The sequence below is a fragment of the Cynara cardunculus genome (genome assembly GCF_001531365.2).
Source record: "Cynara cardunculus var. scolymus isolate 2C chromosome LG 6, CcrdV1, whole genome shotgun sequence".
Taxonomy (NCBI): Eukaryota; Viridiplantae; Streptophyta; class Magnoliopsida; order Asterales; family Asteraceae; genus Cynara; species Cynara cardunculus.
Genome location: NC_037533.1, coordinates 5,177,014 through 5,201,753, shown reverse-complemented (window position 1 = coordinate 5,201,753; position 24,740 = coordinate 5,177,014). Strand labels below are relative to the sequence as shown.

The 24,740-nt window shown below is 35.8% G+C and overlaps 2 protein-coding genes across 2 annotated transcripts; one reads left to right on the top strand and one right to left on the bottom strand.

Moving 5' to 3' along the window:
* The first annotated feature begins 758 nt into the window (after window positions 1-758).
* Window positions 759-14,723, top strand: LOC112514670 (keratinocyte-associated protein 2). The gene is made up of 5 exons (XM_025121260.1): window positions 759-850; window positions 1,456-1,614; window positions 11,635-11,686; window positions 13,603-13,669; window positions 14,453-14,723. The coding sequence occupies exons 2-5, from the start codon at window positions 1,459-1,461 to the stop codon at window positions 14,541-14,543; spliced, it is 366 nt and encodes a 121-aa protein (XP_024977028.1). The 5' UTR covers window positions 759-850; window positions 1,456-1,458; the 3' UTR covers window positions 14,544-14,723.
* An 828-nt stretch (window positions 14,724-15,551) lies between these two features.
* On the bottom strand, window positions 15,552-23,248 carry LOC112514669 (3-oxoacyl-[acyl-carrier-protein] synthase 3 A, chloroplastic-like). The gene is made up of 8 exons (XM_025121258.1): window positions 22,848-23,248; window positions 21,604-21,752; window positions 20,459-20,595; window positions 18,986-19,091; window positions 18,793-18,911; window positions 17,946-18,010; window positions 16,601-16,823; window positions 15,552-15,939 (listed from the first exon to the last, which is right to left on the bottom strand). The coding sequence occupies exons 1-8, from the start codon at window positions 23,021-23,023 to the stop codon at window positions 15,718-15,720; spliced, it is 1,197 nt and encodes a 398-aa protein (XP_024977026.1). The 5' UTR covers window positions 23,024-23,248; the 3' UTR covers window positions 15,552-15,717.
* Window positions 23,249-24,740: the final 1,492 nt, after the last annotated feature.

Here is a 24,740-nt window from a genome sequence, read left to right as displayed (position 1 = left end):
TTAATAAATAATTCAAAAAAATCTAATTAATTTAATATATTTATACGTCACGTAAAAGTTTTTGAACAAATATAATACATTTTTTACGAGATAATATTTTTTTGGTAAAAAAGAACAATTCTTRTTTTCTTTTTTTTAAAAACACATATTTTTTAAAAAATATTAGCGAGATAAGTTGTGTTCTACTAGTTTTATTGATATTGGTATATTAATGAATAATTTATAATTTTTTTAATACATTTATTAAATAACTTGTAAAATATCTAAATATTAAAATTAAAAGTACAATGTTTAAKAAGAACTAGTAGATGATATAATAAAATAATTTTGAAAGTACGATAATGTAATAAGAAAATCACATTACTATAGTACATGAAGACAGCCTACGTGGACAATGAGATGACATGGAAACCTGGTATAATGGGTAAATTTAAATCAAAAGGTTACCCAATGCTATAATGGGTAAATTTTTCAAAGTACAATGTCATAATAAAAAATAGTTTGAAAGTATATTATTGTAATAAGAAAAACTGGAAGTACAATGCTATAATAAAAAAATTTATAAAATTAGATTGTTATTTTGTGCATTTTACTCTATGAAAAATTCAACTTTATCRATAATTCGGATACTGCTAGGCCCAACTGCGGGTAGTTGTTGTCCAACATTGTTCATGGATTAAACCAACCCGCTTTAAGCCCATAAAACTATTAGCTTGGGCTGGGCTTTATAGCCAATGGATTACGAGTTGATGTAGGTGCTTGTAAAACCTTCCCATTGTCGTTCRTCAAGCGACGATCACTGGTCTGGATTCTGAACATACATCAGTATCGGATCCAGCGTTTTCGTAAGGTATGATCCGGTCGTCCTTGTTCATCTTCTACCTCAGTTTGATTCACTAAAATCCTGATCTGTTTGCGATATTATAATTCGACACGTTAGCATTAAGCATTATCAAGATTACCAGTTTTTAAGTTTTGAAATTATTCGATTACCGTTTCATTTGGATTGTTGATATGCCGAAGACTCTGCTTGTTTGGTCTTCGTAACAGCAAAAAGAAAACATATGTTTTTACAAGCAGACTTGTTATGTTTGAGAATTAGGTGGATGCCCATATAGGGGTAGTTTTGCAAGACCTCTGAGTTCGCAAAATCGGATCTTGATCGCTAATTCGTCAAAGGCTAAACGTTATGCTTTATTTTCAACAATTTTGTGTGTTTTGTGTTGTAAAACCTTAAATAGGGCCAAACAGTCTAATTGATTTGGATGGCATTACAAGTTTTACCCTAAAAAGTGATTCTGAGCTTTTTAAATTGATCTTTTGTGCTTTATTTAAGTAGCTTGCGGATGCTAACAGGCGATGGAGCTTTATAATGATTATTTTTATACAAGTAATGAGCTTGAGTTTTGACCATTAAGTTCTAATGGTACTTGTTTTTGTTTTAATGCTTTGAAGCCAATGGCCGAATCCGGGAATTCGATGTTGTATTCTCTTCTCCTCTTTGTTGTTACTCTCTCACTCCAAGAAATGTATAGAGGGAAGTTAGCTTCGTCCGAACTATTCACTATACTTGGAGGGTTAACCAGTTCTCTAGTGTTCCTTTTCTTACTGACGGTGAGTTCACTCTTATCTTGTGATGATATATACAGACTTGTGTGTGTGTGTTCATTTATTTTCAATTTTTGCTGATCCATGKACATTTCTATGTTTTTCTTCTTTAGTTGCAATGATGCATGGGAATTTATGTGGGTTGAAGTTCTTTGTTAATGGGATTAACTGCTTGTTCTTCAATATTGGAAATTGTGATTTGATTTATATCTTTGTTTCGCTTTAAAGCCAAAGTCAATAGTGAATAAGTGAAACTTACSTTTCGATAGCTTTGTGCTACAACAGCCAATAGAAGCCTCATGCACATGTTCAATGTAGCYTCCACTGGACAAGTTCTTTCTGTCATATGAAATACTAATTGGCAGATAAGAAACATCTCGGGAACTATCCTCTGAATAGCCATCTCACAGTTAATGACAAATGAATGTAGATGATTGGATTTTATTATAGAACATATTTTGCAAGTAAAATTTTATAAAGTTCACCAAGACATGGAGCTTGAAACGATGTGGTCCATAAAATGATAAATTTGAATTAGAAGAACTTATGGTGGAACCCAAAAAGTTATGTCCCAGCGAAGCGGGGGGAGGCAGACAACGAAATGTATGTATAAGAGAACAGAGGGAGAGGAGTAGAAAAGGAAATTCAAAAGCCCATGTGTGTAGGTCTCGTTTGATACCGCTTATGTTCTTTATTTTTCTTTTGCATGTTAGTATARCATTTTATGTAACTGACTTAGCACTTTGTATGTAAACGGGTAAACTCATGTACTTGAAACGATTAGAACAGCTATCATAAATCTACTTTCTCTCTAAATTCTCATGCTTACTTCRCTTCTCAGATATTGGCTTTCAATTGAAGGACCGATGGGGCAAATGTTGCACCACATTTTGTCGGATAATAGGAATATCKTTTCATACCCAACTTTAGCCTTTTTAACTCAATAAATTACTCCAACATGGCACAACCATCTCGGATATCCATTTGCATGAAGTATGTCCTTTCTTCATATATACTAAATTAATAATGCTTCATTAATACAACTTTCCTCTTGTTATGCCCCATAACACTTCTAAAAGCACTAGATTGCTATTTTTTTTTGTCTTATCGCGTAGTATCATGCAATTAGAAATTGTTCATTTCAAAATTTGAGCATTCATCTACTATATTTTGCAGTTGGTAGCAATAAGGCATCATCTTYATTGATGATCGTTCTTGTTCCGTGCCATCGACAATTTTCATCACATCAAGGCACACTATCAATTATCAAAATCTTCTTTCCATACAGATCAAGCATTTTCAATGTGATGGATCAACCAAACTTTTTTGGGGTTCATTTGTATGTTCTATTTGTGACTCCAACATCGTTTATAGGATCACTTGTTCTTTTACACCACAACAAAATGGGGTTGTTGAATGTAGAAAATGTCACTTATTTGATATGGCACTTACAATGTTGACTCAAGTTAGTCCTTTTAAACAWTACTGACACGATGCTTATCCCATAAGTGTTTATCATTAACCGTTTCCCATTTCCAATTATGTCCAAATCACCTTTTTAGCTTATGTTTCATTCTTCTTCTAATTATACATTTCTTCGCACCTTTTTCCATTTCTCGGAGCTATCGTTCTAATAGACAATCCCCTAAAATTATTCGTTGTCTTTTTCTTGTATACATTGCTAATAACAAAGGCTACCTCTGCCATGATCCAACAAGCTCCAAAACATATACAAGTCGGCATGTCACCTTCTTTGAGAATGTTTATCCATTTGAGTCTAAAGGCTGCTTTGTTTACTTCTTAAGCTACTAGCTCTACTCTAGTGGTGTTACCGGAAATACTCGCCTCATTTCTCAACATCAGGATCTCCAAATACCTCTTTTGTTTCCTCAATATYATTTCCACAAGTTTTTGCGTCTTCAACTTCTTTCTCTCCAAGTTTCTCTCCTCCTCCCATTCATCTAATGATTACTCACAATCATGATCATACTCGCAAAACCAAAGAGTTTCCTGAACATGTCTTTTATCATGCTTCTCACACTTCATCTTTCAGTTAGTATTTTAAGCCTCACTTATTTTTCTTGAGCTAATAAGAATCCAAAGTGGCCTGATGCGCAGATAGGTTTGCAAGCTTAAACAAAAATGTTATGGTAGTATAAATTGCATATAAAGCTTGGCTTGCTGCCAAAAAAATTCCTCATACAACCGTGTTTACAATTCTGAAACATTCAATGCATTATTCAAATCCAGAACTATTTGCTTCGTCTTATCAGTGGCATATTCTCTAGGCTAGCTATTAGGCAAGTTGATATTAATAAAGCCTTCTTGAATGGTGATCTCGTTGAGGACGTGTATATGACATGAAAGGTTTTGTTGATCAAGCCAAATTTCACCATGTATGCCTTATGAAAAAGTCCATTTATGGACTAAATTAGGATTGTTGAACATGGTTCGATAAATTATCTTTTGCAGTTCATATGTTTGGCTAATGCTCGGTGCATTTCAGATACCTCTATTTTTGTAGACTAGAAGGGTACTCGCGCAATGTAGCGAGATACATCTTGATTTTAATGTTTCGTTTTATTTTGTCTCCTGTCAATGTTATAATACCGTTTTATTGATTTTGAGAAAACGATAATGTTTTTATTTTTGAATAAAATATAAATTTGAAGATATCTTAAATTTTTTAAAAAAATATCGATATTAGTATCAAATTAACTATTTAAAAGTTCTTGTTTTGTTGTGTAATTTCTTTAATTCAATTTTTTCTATTATAATTTAATTTAGGTTTAATAACGAAGTAATTTTTTGATCTATATAAAGATAATAATTAAATATTCTGTTATAATATAGTGATTATCCTAATATATTTTAGATTTTTTATATTTAAAATGAAATGTTTATCCATTATCTGATCATGTTTATTTGCAGTTAGTTATACGAATTCAAACATGGAGCTTTAATAAGTTGTACTTATGCATTATTTACTTGTAATTTTGAATTTTAAGTAATATGCATTAATAAMCAGTACTTTGTATATAAAAAATGGTTTTTAAGAGTTTTTGTCAAATGCTTTATGATATAGTATATAGATTATGACCATTTCTTGGTGATACATACCAGTTTATGTTGAAGATATTATGATTATGGGGACTTCACCTTGCATTAATTAATGATATAATTCATAAGCTACAATGTAGTGTTCTCTCTTAGACTTGGGTCGATTGAGTTATTTTCTTAGGGTTCCAACAGACTTTATAGATTAGGGTTTATAGTTAAGCCCATGGTTTTCAAAATYGTTTGAGGCTTATGCCTCGAGGCGGTGAAAAAATGAACCTGAGGCGTTGCCTCTCCATGCTTGTATGAAGCATGCGCCTTGCATGTGTGAGGCGGTGGGTAAGGCAGTGAGGCGGTGAGTGAGGTTGAGGCGTAAGCCTCTCTTCAATGATGTGATAACACATAGGTTAGTGGGTGTGTCAGGTTTTTGGGTTGGTGGGTGTCAGGTTTTATTATATAAATACAAGAATAATATCAGACCCAAATATTATAACATATATTTGGTGGATTCTTCTTTTTAAAATCTCAGTCACGAYTTCTCCTTAACCTTTAAATCCTCCTTACTACAATGACGACTTGTACCTGATGCAATAGAAACTTGTATGTGTTTCTGGTTTATATAAAATATGTATATATATTWTGTTTCTAGTATATGTATGCATATTTTATCATATATAATTAATAAATTATAATATCTWTAAAGAGACTTAGTAATGAAATATAATTATATTTACATTTTGTGTCCAGAGTCCATCCTCTCCGGTTCTCTTAGTTTGTATATGTATATAATGTATTTTTTATGAAYAATAAAAATAAAATCTTCTAATATCAATTACAACTATTAATATATTTTGAGGTTATAATGCTATTATTAATATGTGTTAATCTGTTAACATTTTTATTTTATTTTATTTTCCGCCTYGGGGCACACGCCTCGGAACACCTCGAGGCTTACGCCTTGCCTCGTCGAGGGAAAATGCCTCGAGGCTCGATTCCGCCTTTTAAAAYTATGGTTAAGCCAAACACCATATCTTGCAGATTTACAAAGGTCCACTAGTTTAAGTGAGTATGTTTCGGTTTATATTCCCTAATACACCGGCAAACAAGTGTCTCGTCATTCAACAACTCTTATTTCTATCTACATTGTAGCACTATGGGTACTCTATAGGATCTAGTTCTTACTCAACCGGAAATTGCTTCTGCGGTAAATAAAGCAACAATTTCTTCATTCACAACTAATATACATTGGGTGATTGTCAAACGTATTTTATGGTATCTTAAAGGCACTTCTACTCATGGTCCTGTTCATCACAAGTCGAATAACTTCACATTACATGCTTATCCTAATGTGGGCTACATCCTTGGTTAGATGATCGTCGCATTATGAGTGGGTTCCATATTTTCATTGGTGGTATCTTATGATCGAGGCCAGGGAGGCCAGGGTTCGGCCTGAAATGAGGGTTTCTGAACCAATTTGGCTTCATGATAAGGAGATCGCCAGTTGTTGCAATCACCTCATTAGACTTTGGCTTCATGATAAGGAGATCGTTAATTGTTGCAATCTACCTCGTTAGACGCTTTATGGAGAAATGCAAAGAACATTGTAGAGATCTGCACATGGTGCTCACAAATATAAACTTGAAGAAGGCCTACRATAGCATACCCTAGGACACATTTTGGGGGAGCTTGAAGGAGAGAGGGGTACTATTGAGGAATGTCAGGGCAATACAAGATATGCATGAGCTAACTTTGACCTGTGTCAGGAYGCCGGTAGGCGAGATGGTGCATTTCTCCATGAAGATACACAAGTGATCAACACTAAGAGGGCGTTTGGTTCGTCGGAATCCGCYGGAATMTGGTGGAATTGGAATGGTCAATTCCGTTGACCAAATTCCATTCCAATGTTTGGTTAYAAATGGAATGGAATTAAATTCCAAGGATTCCCAAATTTGAGGAATTGACCATTCCTTAGGGGGCGTTTTGTTCGCAGAATGATTTCTGAAGGAATGAAATCTGTCAAAGGAATTGGAATCTGGAAGGAATTGGAATGGAATGTTTTCAGGTTTGAGCAAGTGTTTGATTGGCAGGAATGGAATTTAAATAGTCTAATGAATTGGAATATGTCTGTTTGGTTTGCAACATAATTGGAATGAAATGATGAAAAAAGACAAAAATACCCTTACTTCGATATTTTTTAATTTAAAACAAAAATACAAATAACATTATAAATTAACATTTATTGAAATATATATAAACATAAAACGTGAAAAAATTCAACCAACCATAAACCAAACCGTTCATACAAGTTAACACATCAAATACCCATATATAAATACTGTTACCAACAAGTATTTACACATAGCATTCAAGCAATAGGTAACACAAAAATATTGTCCAAGCAATATGTAACAAAAATATCGTCCAAGCAATATGTAACAAAAATATCGTCCAAGCAATATAGACCGATCAATGGTCTAACATAACCAAAAAATATTGTTTTTGACCACCAATTGATCATCAATCTAACGTAACCAAAAGATATTGTTTTTATCACCAACTGGTCATTGGTCCAACATGAAACAGACCCAATTTTCACGTCTTTCCTCCTTCAAGCTCCAAAAAGTGATCACAGATTCAAAGTCCTTTGTTATCTTTCGCAATGCACAAAGCATTTCAGTTTCTGAAAATGTCCCGAACTTATCAATCTCATCAGCAATCATGGAAGTTTTTTTGAGCATTTCAACTTCAACTTCCATCAACGYTGACGATGCTTTCATAAGTTTGTCACCATGCATAAATGTTGCATTGTTGATTACCTCATGCAAAGAATCATTCATGTGTTTCCTTTTCTTGCTACCACTTGTGCACTTTTGACTTTGCACATTTGTGTGTGCATGAGAGGCATCATCTTGATCATCACAAAAGTTGTCATGGAATTGATTGATCTGGTCTTCCATGCTTGCATCCTCCATCTCCATTGCATCTCTTGCTCTACTCCCATTAGCTCTATCCTTGCCAAAAACAATGCACAAATCCTCAAAATGAGGAAATGTCTTGTTTTTCCATTTCCCGGCCTCTTTGTGAACCTATATTATATCATAAAGTTGTAACATTTAATTATAAAACAACATATATCATAATTACACCAAACACAGTGAATTTGTACCTGTAGATAGGCCTCCCCAGACTGGTGGTTCAGCAATCACATRATATTTTTCACTATCAAAACCAAACCCGCTAGTATTACTACCATGCATCATGTCATACCATGATAATCTTTCTGATGATCAAGATGATGCCTCTCATGCACACACAAATGTGCAAAGTCAAGAGTGCATAAGTGGTAGCAAGAAAAGGAAACACATGAATGATTCTTTGCATGAGGTAATCAACAATGCAACATTTATGCTTGGTGACAAACTAATAATAGCATCGTCAGCGTTGATGGAAGTTGAAGTTGGAATGCTCATAAAAACTTCCATGATTGCTGATGAGATTGAGAAGTTCAGGACATTTTCAGAAACTGAAATGTTTTGTGCATTGCGAAAGATAACAAAGGACTCTGAATCTGTGATCACTTTTTGGAGCTTGAAGGAGGAAAGACGTGAAAATTGGGTCCGTTTCATKWTGGACCAATGATCAGTTGGTGATAAAAACAATATTTTTTGGTTACGTTAGATCGATGATCAATTGGTGGTCAAAAACAATATTTTTTGGTTATGTTAGACCAATGATCGGTCTATATTGCTTGGACAATATTTTTGTTACATATTGATTGGACAATATTTTTGTGTTACCTATTGCTTGGATGCTATGTGTAAACACTTGTTGGTAACAATATTTATATATGGGTATTTGAGTGTTAACTTGTATGCATGGTTGGTTGAATTTTTTTATCGTTTTATGTTTATATATATTTCAATAAATGGTAAACATTTTTGTCCTCATTAAATGTTAATTTATATTGTTATTTATATTTAAAAAAAATATCGAAGTAAGGGTATTTTTGTCTTTTTTTGCATCATTCTATTCCAATTCTGTTGCAAACCAAACAGACAGATTCCAATTCATTAGACACATTAAATTYCATTCCTGCCAACCAAACACTTGGTCAAACCTGAAAACATTCCATTCCACTTCCTTTGACAGATTCTATTCATTAAAAAATCATTATGCGAACCAAACGCCCCCAAGCTCATTTCTCTTTGTCGTGATTTTGGATGAGATTTCGCAAGGTATCCAAGGGCGTGTCCCATGGTGCATATGATCTGCGAATGAAATTGTTTTGGTAGCGAAATTGACGAGGGAAGTGAACGCTAGGCTAGAACAGTGGGGRTAGCTCTGGAGACTCGAGGCTTGTGCATTAATTGCTCAAAGACTGAATACCTTTGGTGCAATTTTAGTAGGTGTGTAATGTTGAGGGGGGAGGGTTAGAGAGTCGACAACTAGGTATTAGTACCATAGAATAGTCGACCGCATCTTCATTCTTAGCTAGTTTAGTGGTTTCTCATCTTCTCGTAGGCCTTTATTGTCCTTGYGTGCTTTATTATTCTTTCATGTTACTCATACTCTTCCTTCGACTGTCCTACCTACGTTTCTATTATGTATTTTTTTTATCTTTTCGTTCTTCTTTCTCTGACTTTTCCAGACTTTCGAGCCATTTTTTTTGGTTTGCAAAATCATTTTCTCAAGATCCTTTTTACAACACCTCTACTCTTTGGGGTAAGGTCCACGTACAACCTACCCTCCCCATACTCTATTCCTTGTGGGATTCATCAGGTTTCTTGGCTTGGTTTATACARTTGTTCATTCTGGTACGAAGGCAGGGTATTGAGCACTTGCTTTAATGGTTGTATATCTTTGTTGGYTCGCACATTTGATGAAGGAACTTCCCAGATTTTCTAGTCATCCTTCTACTTTTTGGTCTGATAATATTGGTGCCACCAAGCTGCTAATCTAGTGTTTCATCAACACACTGAAATCRAAATTGATATACACTTTGTTCGAGATATGGTTCTATTAAGTTCATTAAAGATTCACCATGTTCCAAGTATACAACAACTTGATGACATCTTTACAAAGGGATTAGCTGCACATTGATTCYTGTTTCTTCAATCCAAGTTACTCGTCTATCATGGCATTCAGCTTGCGAGGGGATGTAAGGGTATAGCGACTGTGACCAACATGTTAGTATAGCATTTCTATGTAACCGACTTAGCATTCTCTCTCTCTCTCTATATATATATATATGTGTGTGTGTGTGTGTGTAAGCTAATGACTTGAAAACAATTAGAAAAACAATCATGCATCTCTCCAAACTTGGTTCTCATTTTACATTCTTTTGTATATATGTGGCCTCTTTCTAATAACGAAATCTTAAAGGGTTGGGTATATTTGTTGAAGAAAATAAGATGGAAAATCGAAAAAGGATAGAGATTTGTGTTTTATTTATGGGGTTTGAAACTTTGGCCTCATTAAAGGCAAATGGTTAAATGCCTGTACTTATTCGTAGACTAATTTTGTGAATCATGAAAGAAATAGTTTATAATTTATAACTAGCATTCACAAAGTTTAGGACCAATTTTGGTTTTTCAAAAACATAAATGGTTCCCAATCATTGTTTTGTTATCCACTACTCTCAAAGAACGCAAATGGAAAACAAAAAACGGAAGAGATGCCAAATGATATCCTAGGTAGTGATTTGTTTTATGTTTTAGGAAGTACATGAACTCACTAAAGATTTGGTGCGTTATTTTATTTTTTTCCGGCCTGGCTGCTGCATGCATATTTTTGAAACTGTAACATTATTTGATGTCAAGGCTTTTAAAAAATTACTAAAAGCCTCTCAAGCCTTACTGCTCACCTGCATTCAAGCCTTATCAGCCAAACTAACGATGTTGGAGTCACACTCGGTTGAGCTAAGCTGCAACCAAGAACAGGTCTTTTGTTTATTAAATTGGTCTGAATTGAATACATGTCATGCTCCACCCAAGCCGATTGACACCTATTGTAGATATGGCAACCTAATACACAAGCATGGAGCTTCAAACTTCATTACTCCAGACTAACCAAAAAAAGTGCTTATAACTGGAATCAGTTGAAAACATGCATATTTAGAATCATGAGCTTGTGTAATGAAGGTATTGACATTAGTTTAGCTCGTCACTTAACTAAACGGCTAGTGATTCACGTTTTGATGTTGAAAGCCAACCATATTGACTGGATGCTCTAATTGAAGGTTCCACAAATTTGAGTTAGATAAAGGCGTGATTTTGTATAAACAATGGTTAAACTTTTTCATTATGTTTCTTCGTTCTTACTTCTTTTTCAAATCATTATGACAGTTTAAGAGATCCTAAGTATGTCTTTCTATGGTAATATGATTAGTTGTATACRGTTCATTTTGGTTCACCTTAACTGTGTTTCAGAATCAGTTGAAAGATATGCTCAATATTTGATTTAGAAACTTAGGCATCGATAACGTAAGTGATGAGGTAACCACACATCTATATGCGCCATGTCAGGGTCAGTGCTGGAGTGGCATAGATGCTTATTTGGTAGCACCCTTCCCAATTTGATTTGTCATTGAATAATTGCGACGAGCTAGGCATGGACCTTTGATGGTTCTTGTATTTCAGTTTTGGAGTCATTTGATAGAAGGAATCTAAGTGGCATGCTCTTTATACAAAAGAAAGTGAGGAATTAATCCCCATAAGTCTCAACACATTCTCCACTTGACCGAAAAAGAAAAAAGGAAAAAATAAGAATATTGCTTAGTGAGGGTTGGTAGCGTAGTTTTCATGATTATGGTACAGGTTACAACTAACAGGTGCTAAATGKACTATGGGTTATGTATACAATTAGTATAAAGCAAATTCATCTCCTTAGATGGCATTTATTAAAAATCATTTGCATTTTTGTTGYATTTACTTGATAGTTGATTTCTGTTGATTTCCCCTCCTTTTGCAGTTCATTGGAAATTACCAGGAAACTTCTGGGGTTAAGACTGGATGGGGTGCTGGTGAGTTGATATTATCTTTCTGGCTTCTTACCTGCTTCAAGGAATTTTGAATAGATCAAACCTTGAATTTTCTTTGTCTAAGTGGATGTTTCACAAATGCAATGCATCTAAAATTTTACAATGCCAGGCTTCTGCTGATAAAACTAGGAGTAGTAAACAAKAAAATGTGAAATATCCTTAGTTGTTCAAAAAAGAAATTATTTTCTCATTATGGATTATTCAATTATATGTGACCTATAACAATAGGCAACCTTGACGTTGGCTTTTGTCAAACATGCTGTTATCCATGGATGATGGAAACAGCATGTAATTTACATTAATACTCTAGTTTTTGAATATAAACAAATTCTAATGGCCATTTCCCCCTATGCTACACTTGTGCTTGTGATTATCGTATAATTTGGGCATGATAATTCATTCTTATTCTGCATCATTCCCACCTCCTGATTTGAATCTTCCCAAGAGGAAAGATGATGGTGTGATTTCTGTCAATGAGGACCAAAAGTTTGCACTCTCGCAAGTTATCGTAGTAAGAATGTAGAATGTGGTGTAGCTGGTGCCACAGGGATGAAAAATATTAAGACCCACATATAATTTGGAGGAAAAGGCTTCAGAGTGATGCTACATCCTCCTTTTACTAAACTGGGTCTGTTCTTATCTGAAAATGGGTATAATAACTTATTAGATACCACGGTCATAATGATTCATCATGTCTAAGTATATGATGAACAAACAAGTCCCAATTGGTTTTTGTATGCAAGCATTACAAGAACGTCAGGCTTGAGGTCAATGCATATAAATGTACATCAGTAATTTTTTTAATCTTTTGCACTTCAAGATTGTATGCAACTTATATGATGAACTCAAATCAGCAAAGCATCTATGCTGAAGTAATTGGGGCAGGCCAAATATACTGAACTTTCTAAGGTGCATGTGAACATTCTAAATTATCGTATGCTGGACTGTTCTCTTAGAGTTTGAGTGTCCATTATAGCATAGTKAGTGAGATAATACTTGAAAAATATCTTGTACTTGTGTTTGCACAAGGATGATAGAACTTAGTGTAAGTTCTTTTCTCGTAKAGGGCAAGTTTTGTTATGCTGGTGATAGGACTAATTGGCATATTGGATGACTGTAARACCGCACGGTAGCCTTACTCACTATCACTTTTTTTTTGAAGTATATAATATTTATATGCGGTAAATAGAACAAATAAACTCACACACCCTCCTCACCTTTGGTGAGGTTTGAACCTTTGTCCTCCTAGAAGGCCAAGGACTCACATACCGCTAGGCCAAAGGCCCTTTGGTTACTCACTATCACTTGATGTCTGCTACCAGCTTCGACTCTTAATATTGTCTACCGACCTGCCAATTGCACCCCAGTCACAATCGATCCACATAAAGAAGTTTTCTGGTCTATTTGATGCTTTATCAGGACCTCATTTTCTGAAGTTGTTTCTCGATGCTTTTATATGTCGGAAGATTTTGTTTCACATTGACTGGTCACTGTGACTAATTTATACCRTCATTGAAATGTCTCATGTGAAACTGGCCATTCAAATGTGCCAAGGGTTCTGGACATTGCCTAAATTCGTGCTTTTGGTCTTCTACACACATCTGGACATACAGGATAAAAGTAGCGACTATGAACTTACATTGTTAAATATTTCAGATCCCACAAGTAATATTCTGTAAGAAATTCATCTTCAGTAATCATATAGCTTTACTCAAGATACCTAAATACATAAGAAGTGATTCTCTTAATCGCTTTATAGTTTCCCTCAGTTGATAATAGTTTTAGTAGTCATCCGTCAAAGCTGTTGCAATTGAACAATCTGATTTTCATGTGCAGTCTGTTGCAATATGTGATGAAGCATTAGGATTTCTTAATGATCTTATATTTTCTCTGCACAGTTATTCTAGCAGAGGCTGTCGCTCTGGTTGCTGCTGGCACTGTGCATCGAGTTTGTATAACGACTTGGTAGCTTATCTTCTCATACTAAATCCTTTACTGTTTAATTCTTTTTATCCTTATGAAACTGTTATTCCCTGTGTATGGATTGCTGAGTCTGGTGATTGATAAAGGAGCCCTTTTCGGCAAGAGGAGAAAATGATTACTCTTAGTAAGAATAACAATATAAAAGGAAAATGGTAGCAATTTTATTTCCATTTATTTCCATTGGTCAGCTAAGTAACTTTAGTTGCCAATTCACAATATTGTATACTTGAACTATTACTCTGTAGTCTGTATCTACATTTTGCCTATAGTTCCTTGTCCCATGGCTTCAAGCACTCTCAAAGCMCATCAATTGTAAGACCTTTTTGATCTATATGTATGTTTGTATCTTGCTGTTTCAACTTTCAAGAGTCTTTTAATCCATACGTCTTAAAAAGAAAAAAATAAAAGAACAATGCGTGAAACATGGTTGGTACATGAAGAACATCAGCGAAATCAACAATTCTGGKATGAAGTGATCAGAAAACATTTTAATCGTGGGGATAGTCGATACGTCTCGATAGGAAGTAGTTTTTTTAGAGCATTCTGTGTGCCTTTTAGCTAGGCAGGCTCTTGGCTTTTCTGTTTTAGTTCCGTTTTTTTTCTCCAAATCTGTAGCTTATATTTGTGCTTTCGATATCTTTACTAAACCTTTCTTCCAAGCCGGGGTCTTTCCGGAAACAGCCTTTCTGTCTCTTTGGAGATGGTTGCTATTGTCAATAACAACTAAATAAAAATTCTTGCATTTGATATGGATTTTTTTTCCAGCTTCTTGTTCTCGGCTGCGTTATTGTACGAGGTCAACAAGATTTCAGGGGTGATGATCTCGAAAGCAGAATCTAAAAGTCGAAGGCATTGAAGGCGGAGACTATTCCGAGCTTGTGACGCCTGCACCTGTTTTTGTTCTCATTGTAACCTTCAAAGTAAGATGATAGATACAATATTTTAGACCTATATATATACTACTCGCTGTACGTTCAATTTCATCTGCCGATCATGGCAAGGGTGCACTTGCATCGTMAAGACTTAACTTCCGTGCATATATTATTATGAGGTCGTGGTTGGAAGTAGAGATGCACAAAAGCTTGAAGCTTGGCCCGAAAAAGGCACTGGCCTGTCAAGCCTGAAACCCAGGCCAGGTCTAGCCTAAAAGCCTGATCGGGCCATGTTTTTTTCAAAAGCATGGGCCTAGGTTCACTTTTTTGCTTACTGAAAACGGGTTTGAAAAGCCTGGCCCAGACCTGAAAAAKTCAGGGCCTTTGTGCATCTCTAGTTGGAAGCACTCTTTTGCACACATGGAGATCCCGAGTGGCCATAATGGATCTTTGTGAAACTATGGTTTAACGTTGTTTAGTAGCCACGCTAACGTTCGTTTATGTTCTTTGGTTTGGATCGACACTTGCCGTTGTAATTCAAGGTGATTTGCTCCAGGGGGAATAACACAAATTCAACAAGGATTTCCTTGTTATCTGTGAAATCTGAACCTAAAAAAATGTGGTTCTTGATTGTTGAATGTGAATATACAAATACTCGGTAGTCGTAACTTGTAACTCATAACCRTGCAATTGGTTGCTTTTTGCAAAGTTCCGTCTTCAGTTGGTCGTTGAACTATGTTTCGTTTGATGGTCCTTGGCTCGTTCTTTAAAAGGATCGACAATCAAGCACATACAAATTTTAAGCAACTCAAGCAAAATAAAACCACTTTTCTTTAGCTTTAAACTCGAGCACCAAATCCTTGAAGCAATTTCATAGAGGTCAGCACTTCAAGCTCTTTAGAACTCATTCAACCGCAGAAGGGTTTATCTGGTTGTTAACTTCATGAGCTCAAGTCCCGAAGAGATTAATCGAGGTGTGCATAAGCCGATTCAGACAACAAATCTATCAAATTTCGGGCCAACAGATTCAGACTCAGGTATTTCAAACTCAACCAATAAGAATAGTCTTGAAAGTCCACAATTTGGAAAGCAAGCCAAAAAAACATGATAGACCAAGCTGCTTCTACACCAACAAACTTCCTCTTGGATTCAAGTCTTTTATTTCCATCTGATAATAGCTGAACCCCATGTAAGACCAGCACCAAATCCCGCTGTTGCGATTGTTTGACCCGACTTGATTTTCCCGCTACGCACCGCTTCATCTAACGCCAACGGAATGGAAGCTGCACTTGTGTTACCATAGTTGGCCAAGTTTGATATCACTCGATCTGTTGGGATTTCTAAACGTGTTGCAACTCCATCAAGGATCCTCTGGTTCGCCTGCGTATTAACCAAACCGTAACCTTTTCATAATGTCACTAGAAAAGTAACAACTTTTGAGTTAATTTTACCGATGTCTTTTTGTCAAGATTTCTAACCTACAAGTCCTGAGTTTGAACCCCTACCCTTTAGAGCGCTTTCCACGATCATTATTGGGGAGGTAAATTGCAGTGTCCTAGGGGAGGTGTGGGGGGCGATTTGTGAAGATTTGTAGCCTAGACGTCCCGAGTTTAAACTAGAGATGCACAAGACGGGGCTTTTTCAGCATGGRCCCGACCTTCCAAGCGCGTTTTTCAGTAACCAAAAAAGCTTTTTCCAGGCCAGACTTTAACTGAGATRTGAAAAAAGTTGGCCTGATCGGGCTCTAACGGCAGGCCAGTGCTCGGGCTTTTTTGTGCATCAACCAATACATGTGGGATCAACTTTGTTACAAGAGAAGTTGTGGAAACGGGTTTGCAATACTCTTTTAGGTCGCCCATCGTACCAGTTCCACGCCCATCATTGGCAAGGTAAATCACAATATCCTAGGCAGGGTGGGCGGGCCCGATTTAAACCCGACACCTTGTTGTGAAAACCCCATCCTTTTTCTACTGGGACAAGTTTACTAGAAAAGTTCAACCAAAGTGAATCTCGAACAAAGACTTGACAATTTGTCTCATACCTGATGGAGCAATAACCAATCGATGCTAGAACGAGTCATCCCAGCRTTCTGGAGCGCAATCTCGATCGATTGTGGCACCACACGACAAGCAAACCTAAAAACCTCCTTACCATTCATCTGAACAAATGAATAAGAAGAACCCTTTGGAGGAAATCCCAATACCGAACCATTAGAACCGAAYGAACCATCTGCTTCGTTCTCTTTGATGCTTGCATTCAAGTGCCTGCCAAAAAAACCAATAGCTTTCTATTCATAGGTCAACAATTTGACGTCCCCTCATCCCAAATAACGTGTCCACATTTCTATTTTAGTTTGTCTCAAGATAAGTGTTTAGTTTTCAATTCTACCCTTAAATTATGATATGAAGAAATTCATTACTCCCTCTAGTGTTATGGGTAAAATTATCATTTAGTTAATCAAAAAGTGCAATATTTTTTTTTGATTAACCTGGATATCCAACCCGCTATGTGAGCCGACTAATCCCAGGACGACTACCTGCTTTGCATATAGCCCGGAGTCACCGCATTTGAACCTCCGTGGCCACAAGGGGATTTTTATTCCTCCTTGGATTTGAACCTGGGACCTCCTGGTACTTTTGACCTTTGGAGCCAAGCTCAAACCAATCAGGCAYCATCCTTGTGGTTAAAAGTGCAATAATTACACATTTCCAAACGGTGAATTTTTCATTGGGAACATTTATTTAATTTTAAGCACTTGAATTTAGGAAAAGATCGTCAAACAATTTTCTTTGTTCTCTTTCAAGCCGTGGGTTTTCACGGAAACAACCTCTCACCCACCCTTTGGGATAGATGTAAGCTCTTACCTAGGGGTGTAAACGAGCCAAGTTGACTTGAGCAGTTGGTTATTCGAGCTTGGCTTGAAAAATTAATATCAGGCTCAAGCTCGAATAACTTTCTCAATGTAGGGCTCGGGCTCGAGCTTGAATATTTTGAGTTATCGAGCTTGATGCTCGTTTATGGGCTCGAACTCACGATCGATTAACTCATTTATTGGCTTGAGGTGATAATTTTTATWTCTTCATTGTATGATTTATAAAGACATGAGCATATTTGGCTCAAAAAAGTGTATGCTTGAATGGTTTGTCTCGAGACAAAAATTTAATCGAGTTTCCAAACGAGCCGAGTAGAACCTTGGTGTTATGAAGYTCGGCTCGTTAGTTGAACGAGTTTTGATGGTTAAAGCTCGACTCGTTTACATCCCCTAATCCTACCCTTCTGGAATAATGGGATATAATGGGTTCGTTTGGTTCGGTTTTAACTTGAAAACTAACGAAAACGGAAAAGTTGCAAATTCCATTGAAATTAAAAATAGCAGGGACTAAAACCTGTTGCCTTCACCGTCACTGTGCAAATCGAAACCAAATAAGCCATCTTCCTCACTTTCACAGGCCTGCAGAAAGTTGCAGCTAATCTCACAAAAACATATAAAAGCTACAAAGAAATACGAAAAAGGAAATTCATCTGAAACAAGAATTTAGATACAAGAACTTCATAGGAAACTCGTAAGTTAGACTTCTTTCGTCCCWGTGGTTTGCTAAAAATGGCGGTTTGGGTCGAARGAGTAAATTACGTTTTTCGTCCCTGTGGTTTGCTAAAAATTGCGGTTTCGTCCCTATGGTTTACAATTCATTTCTATTTTCCTCCTTGAGGCCAAAACACTATTTTCAAGTATGAAGGACTAAAATACAAATGAATTGCAAACCAGAGGGACGAAATAAGCAATAAATTTTAAATCATAAGGACGAAAATATAAATTTTCAACAAACCACAGGGACTAAAAACGTAATTTACTCTAAAGTTTTTCTAAATTTCCTATTATGTACCCATATTTATCAGTAACYTATTGATCTTGTAACATGTGATGACGTGGATGTCAAGTTTATCGTCGCCTTCATTATAACCTTTTCGTAAATGRATGTCCATATCATTAAATGTTAGAAGATGAGCATGTTATTAGTCAAAATGAGTACAAAAAGCCCGAAGTGTCATTYGCCCAGCGGTACCCGGGTTACCAGTAGAATGGTTCAAGCCTCACCACTGTGTGTGAATGTTTGCTGTATATAAATACTATATACTTCAAAAAAAACGAGTACAAAATACTAAAATTTTATACTAGGTTACATCGATTGTGAAAAAAAAAGTTCTTCGTTGTACTAAATAGGAACTATGTACCTGAACTAATACTGCACCAGCAGCATCCCCGAATAAGATACAAGTCCCTCTATCAGTCCAATCAACATAACGAGACAGAGCATCAGCTCCAATCACAAGAACATTTTTGAATCCACCAGCTGCACGAAAAGTTGAAATTTCTAAGAAATGTGAAGACATTGAAGAAGAATTGATCAAAAGAATGAAAGTTTACCTCGGATATAGCATGCAGCCGAGACTAGACCCAATACAAATCCACTACAAGCAGCTGTAATATCGAAAGCCAATGGATTTCCCTTGCACCCAAGTGCTGCTTGTATCTGACATATGAGAAGCCAATGAAGGTTTTACAAAACTTCGAATCTTGAGGTCAATTCAAGTACTCGAATTGCTACATCGACATCACAGGGAAGAGACTAGAATGTGGTTATGTGGGACCTCACACTTTTTAGGGAGCCCAAATGACTCCCCCATGACCCACCCACACCTCGGGGCTGTGAATAAGTCGCTCCGCATTCACCCAACAACATKATACATAAATCACAATCCTCACTACCATATTATGAAATGATTGGTAACCATGGGTGTCTRGGCCAACTTATGCGCATCTCCGACCCTGAAGTTAACAGCCAGGCAAACCCTCCGGTGCTCTTGAGGGGACTTGAACTGGCRACCTCTGGGCAGCAAACCCAAGGTCTTACCAGTTGAGCTACCCCTCAATGGCAACACATAGATGCTAAATCTTACAGTTTGGTAAAGTATGATGTCAACATGGAACCATATATGTGCACCATGACTAAACCAAATATTGCCTGCATTACATCAGTGATTATCCAAGCATCCTAATWTTCTAGAGCAAGCTTTCGTTTAAGTTTGTGTTCTTGAATTCTTTTGAGCCTTTAAAGCAAGACAAGAAAATTTCTGTTTGGCCATTAGTTGTCCGACAKGGCAAAATGCATTAAAATGCAACAAAGTTYGGTTTAGTTCCTATTTAGTGTGACGAAGATTTTTTTTTCTCAAATGATGTAATAAAGTTTCAAAATTTCCTATTTGGAYATCCATTTTGACCGGTAATCCATTGATTGTGTAAAATTTGACATGGATGCCCGTTTATGAAAGGGTTACGCCAAAGTGGACGATAAMCTTGATATCCACAATCACAAGGGTAGTGCCCGATTGGTTTGAGCTTGGGCTCCATCAAAARTGCCTRGAGGYCCCAGRTTCGAATCCAAGGAGGAATAAAAAWCCCCTTGTGGCCACGGAGGTTCAAATGCGGTGACTTCGGGCTAACTGCAATGCAGGTGGTCACCCGAGGATTAGTYAGCTCACATAGCGGGTTGGATATCCAGGTTAATAAAAAAAATCTTGACATCCACGTCATTAAATGTTATAAAATCASCAGGTTGCCAATCAAAATGGGTARAAAATAGGAAATTTTGAAACTGTTACATTGAACACAAAATTTTGAAGCTTTGACACATTGATTGAGAAAACAAAAGTTCTTTGTTACATTAAATATGAACYAGGCAAAATTCATTGCATTTAGATGCATTGTGTCCTATCCAACACATGATTTCTTCAAACAAACTCATATCCAACCACATTAAATACAAAAATTAAACCATGAACACAAAATCATATAAATAGATAAACTACACAGACTTCTCATCATATTAAGTAGTGTTACCTGAGGAGCACTACCAAATAGATCATCTGGGGTTGATGTACACAACAGGACTAGATCCACATCATTAGGATCAACCTCTGCCATCTCAAGGGCTTTCGCAGCTGCTTCAACAGCCAACCCTGTCATTCTATCCTTCCCTGTAAAAGCACGATTAAGGTCATATTACTAAGTATATAGACTTTAAACATCTTTTTTTTTACTTATTGCTATCGGTGAGCCCACACTATTTTTTTGAGCAATAAGGTGCAAGCCATTAGACTCACGTACGCTAAAATATTAAAAACATATAGCTCAAACTCAAAGTGATCAATCTCTACGCTATCCTGAAAAGAATAGTTTATCTCATACTCTCACACTGAAATGTTGCTCTCTGTATCTTGAGGTATCTCAAGGGCTCTAAGAACAAAGATATCCCATATTTTGATTAGAGACGTTGTAAAATTTGGCSTACTTTACTTATGAAAGATTTTGCAAGATTGTTGGTTTTTCTAGAACTGACTGAACAGAGTGCCCAATGACAACATAGATCTACTACACGTTRTTTCGTCTTTGTTGGTGGGAATCTGTTATCTTGAAAGCGTAATCAAAATGTTCCTCATTCCAGTGCCAAGTTAGTGGATCGATCTATGGTCAACTTCAAATGTGAGATGACCTGGACCATGTGTCTGCTTGGTAAGGTGATACATTTAAAATGGAGCAGTTTATCGAATATATATTGAAAATAAGATTATTAGAATATCCCTTTATGTTTTGTATCTAGTGGTCATTTGGTTCTCCTTTTGATGATCATTGGAAAGAAAACATGATTCAGCTTTGTATTTTATGCCCAAAACAGATTTCTTAACAAGTGTTCCCAAGAAAAAGAGGGACGATTACTTCCCAAAAATTTGAGATCAAATATAATGGAAGAAAGCGACTAGATGTTGACTTAGCACAACCGAAATGATATATTTGTGCCAATAACATTTTCCAAAACCAGATCAACTATATTCAGATACTTAAGAATCTTAAAACAATGCCTCAAGAATAAACTATATTTGCATATTTTGTGCTTGCAAAAGAAAAGTAAGTTTTTATGAATAACTTCCTGAATGTTGAACTGCCTTGAGACTTGAAAAACTAATGATTCTCAACCACAAACAAACCTGTAAGAACTCGTCGATTACGGATTCCAGTTCGAACAGAGATCCATTCATCATTTGTGTCAACAATCTTTGAAAGATCATCATTAGAAACCTGAAGAGTGGGTACAGCAGAACCACATCCAACTAATTTGCAGCCCTTGCCAACTAGCCTGGAAAAAGAACAAAAAAAAAAGAATGAGAAATTGAACACATTTGACTAAAATATTCAATGGGATTAGCAGATCCTAGCAATCTAGCTTTTCTACTAAAATATCACCACATACATATATAGAAAAACACTTCTGTTTTATTTCAATGCATCTGGTAAATGTTCTTTAGATTCTAAGATAATGATTGGATGCATATATTCATTTTAGTGGTTCCATAACGACCATAATTTTTTTTGGAAATKGGTGACCCYAGGCTTCRSCCAGACTAATCCCATGGCAAGTTGCAACTGTGGGCTCAGAGGTAAATCTCCCAATGGCCAAAGCGCATATATAGATGGCATGAATCGAACCCAGGTTGATTTTATCATCCCCTTGTCTTTACCCTGGTTCCATAGAAATGCAACTCCTTCAAACGTCCAAAACGATGCAAGAAACTGCTTCCAATTTGCTTTCACCATTTCAAATATCACACTTATCAACTCAATGACCAAACCTCCCTGCCTAACTATACCATGAAAGAAAGATACTTTCTAGGAAGTGACTGTTTATCAAATGTCTAAATTACCTTTGAATGATGGGAAAATAAGAGAACCCTATTGATTCAAAGCAAATACCCTCAAGTTTTTACAATGATTACAATGGGCAAATAGATCATAGTCACTTGAACCCAAACCAATGTCATTAACTTTTTATGCAACCAGCTTGTTGATTTACTTCTTTTATCAATCAAGCACTTCTCATCCATCAAACAGTCAAATACTAAAATGGACACATTAATGCAATAATCTGATGGAAAAAAGCTCTTTAACTTCCCTTCCCAAATCCCAACTATCACAAAGCCAGGAGCTTTGATGCACCAAGATCACCCTTCTATAATTCTATATAATCATGATTCTAAAGCATGCACATGAAGTCATTTAACATTCAAAATAGACCCAAAAGAGGAGTAAGCAGAATAAACAACAACAAGCATGTTCAAATAGATGTTAAACTTCTGCAAACAAATACCCACAGAAGTTATCAAAATACAGATAAAAGAAGCATTTGTAGATACATAAAAACCTACMATTTATTCAATTACAAGAGTAGAAGTACCTGGTGGGCTGAGATTCAGAAGGGGAGAGCTTATCAACACCTTGAACAGCATTGGCGCAGGATACCCTCTTGGAGATTCCATAAAACCCAGATCGAGAAATGGATATGGATGGAGAAATCTTCATTTTATTCATATTAGGAACTGTAGGAGTGAAAACCCAAGATGCATTTGCCATTAACACACCAAATGAACAGAATCTAGGATCAATTTTATGCCAAAAAAAAAGAAATCTTTTAGTTTTTTTAGCTAATTATGGTTCTTGATGAAACAATGAGAACGTCTGAAGGGTATACAAAGCCCATAGATTGGAACAGATGAGCATGCAGGAAGAAGATTGAAATTTCTCTTCAGCTGAGGAGGAGGAGGAGGGTATTTGCTGGGTTTTCTTCTTCAACAATTTTTCGGAGTGTTCGAAGCAAAACCCAAATCTCTATTTGCTAAAATGTTTTCACAAATTTGACTTCTTGATCTTTATGCCAAAAAAAATTCATTATTTGACCACTATAGTCTACAAGTATTATGATTTTGAGCATCCAAGTTTGTTTCTTGTGATTTTGAGATCTTTTTTTGACAAATATTTTTCTTTATCATTATTTTTTGAACTTCCGGTCAAAATCATGAAGGAAAAAAATCAAAAAATTCGATTAATCTAGAGACAGATACAATCAAGATCGGTTCATAGACCATCTGCTCCCATTTAGGGTTTTCTAAATTCACTTTATCGGTTGAGTAAATGAAGTGAAACTTTGTATTCCAACTTTTTTAATGATATATGCATCAAAATACGTGTTTTGATCCGATTTTTACTTTATGTAAGATACTTTTAGGAACCTTYGTTTTGATAGCTCAGAGATATGACATCTTAGACGTGTAGATATTTGATTTACATATGAGGATGCAGGAAAATGCARCATACTCTGATTGATTCCTATATTGTGTAACATACTTTGGTCTRAATATGACATGTTACATCTACCAAAATGAAACTTGCAAAAATATGTTACGTAAAATAAGAASCAAATTAAAATACATTACATTTTCATGCAATTTCCTCTTTTATTTAAAATCATCCCGTTGGAGCCCAACAATATCACTAATAACATCAATATCGGAACGCGTTTTTGCACATATCATGTTAAAGTATTTCAAGATACATTCGATAAATATTTTTTAGGGTGTTTTAGTAACGAAGACAAATTTGGAGGGGTGAAATTACAAATTTCATCAAATTCAAATGGTAAAGTTTATCATTATGGGTGTGGAGTAGGTTGGTAGGTTGGGGAAAGTAGGAAATAAAAAATGAGATGATTTCTTAAATATTTGGGTAAAAAACTCTATCTMAATCGATAAAAAGTGGCTATGTTTGGTATTACTCACGTTTATAAYTTTTACTAAAAATTGGTTTTTAGGAATTTCTTGAAAACTTCATTATTTATTTGGTTCGACGTTGTTTTAAATTTACATATTTTTAAATTATCAACAAACTCAAGTATGTAATCGTTCATGATCTGATTTGGGATCAATCCGTTTTTTTAACTAAAACCTAACCGGTTTATGTCATTTTAGTTTGCAGTTTAATTATTTTGTATTGTCGGTTTATATGATTCAAAGAGATTAAAGCCATTGTAGATAAAACATTTATATGTATATTGATAAAGATGATGTTGTGTGACAAAGGATTAAGGAAAAWGGAAAACTATATAAACCTAATACTATTGACAAATGATAAGAAAGGTTCCTAAGGCGAAGGATCGTATGAGAAGGAGAGTTAAGATGAGAAGCATAAGAAGGGATCTGGACCCTTGAACTTGATCACCTTTTAATCTCTTGTCCACTCATGAATTGTGCTTCTCATGGGAATTGATCTGGTGCATCTCATCCTAATGTGCATC

Coding starts and splice junctions, on each gene's coding strand:
- LOC112514670 (XM_025121260.1), top strand. CDS start 1,459: ATGGCCGAATCCGGGAATTCGATGTTGTATTCTCTTCTCCTCTTTGTT. Junction 11,687..13,602: donor TAAGACTGGATGGGGTGCTG/GTGAGTTGATAT, acceptor TTCTCTGCACAG/TTATTCTAGCAGAGGCTGTC. Junction 13,670..14,452: donor CGAGTTTGTATAACGACTTG/GTAGCTTATCTT, acceptor TTTTTTTTCCAG/CTTCTTGTTCTCGGCTGCGT.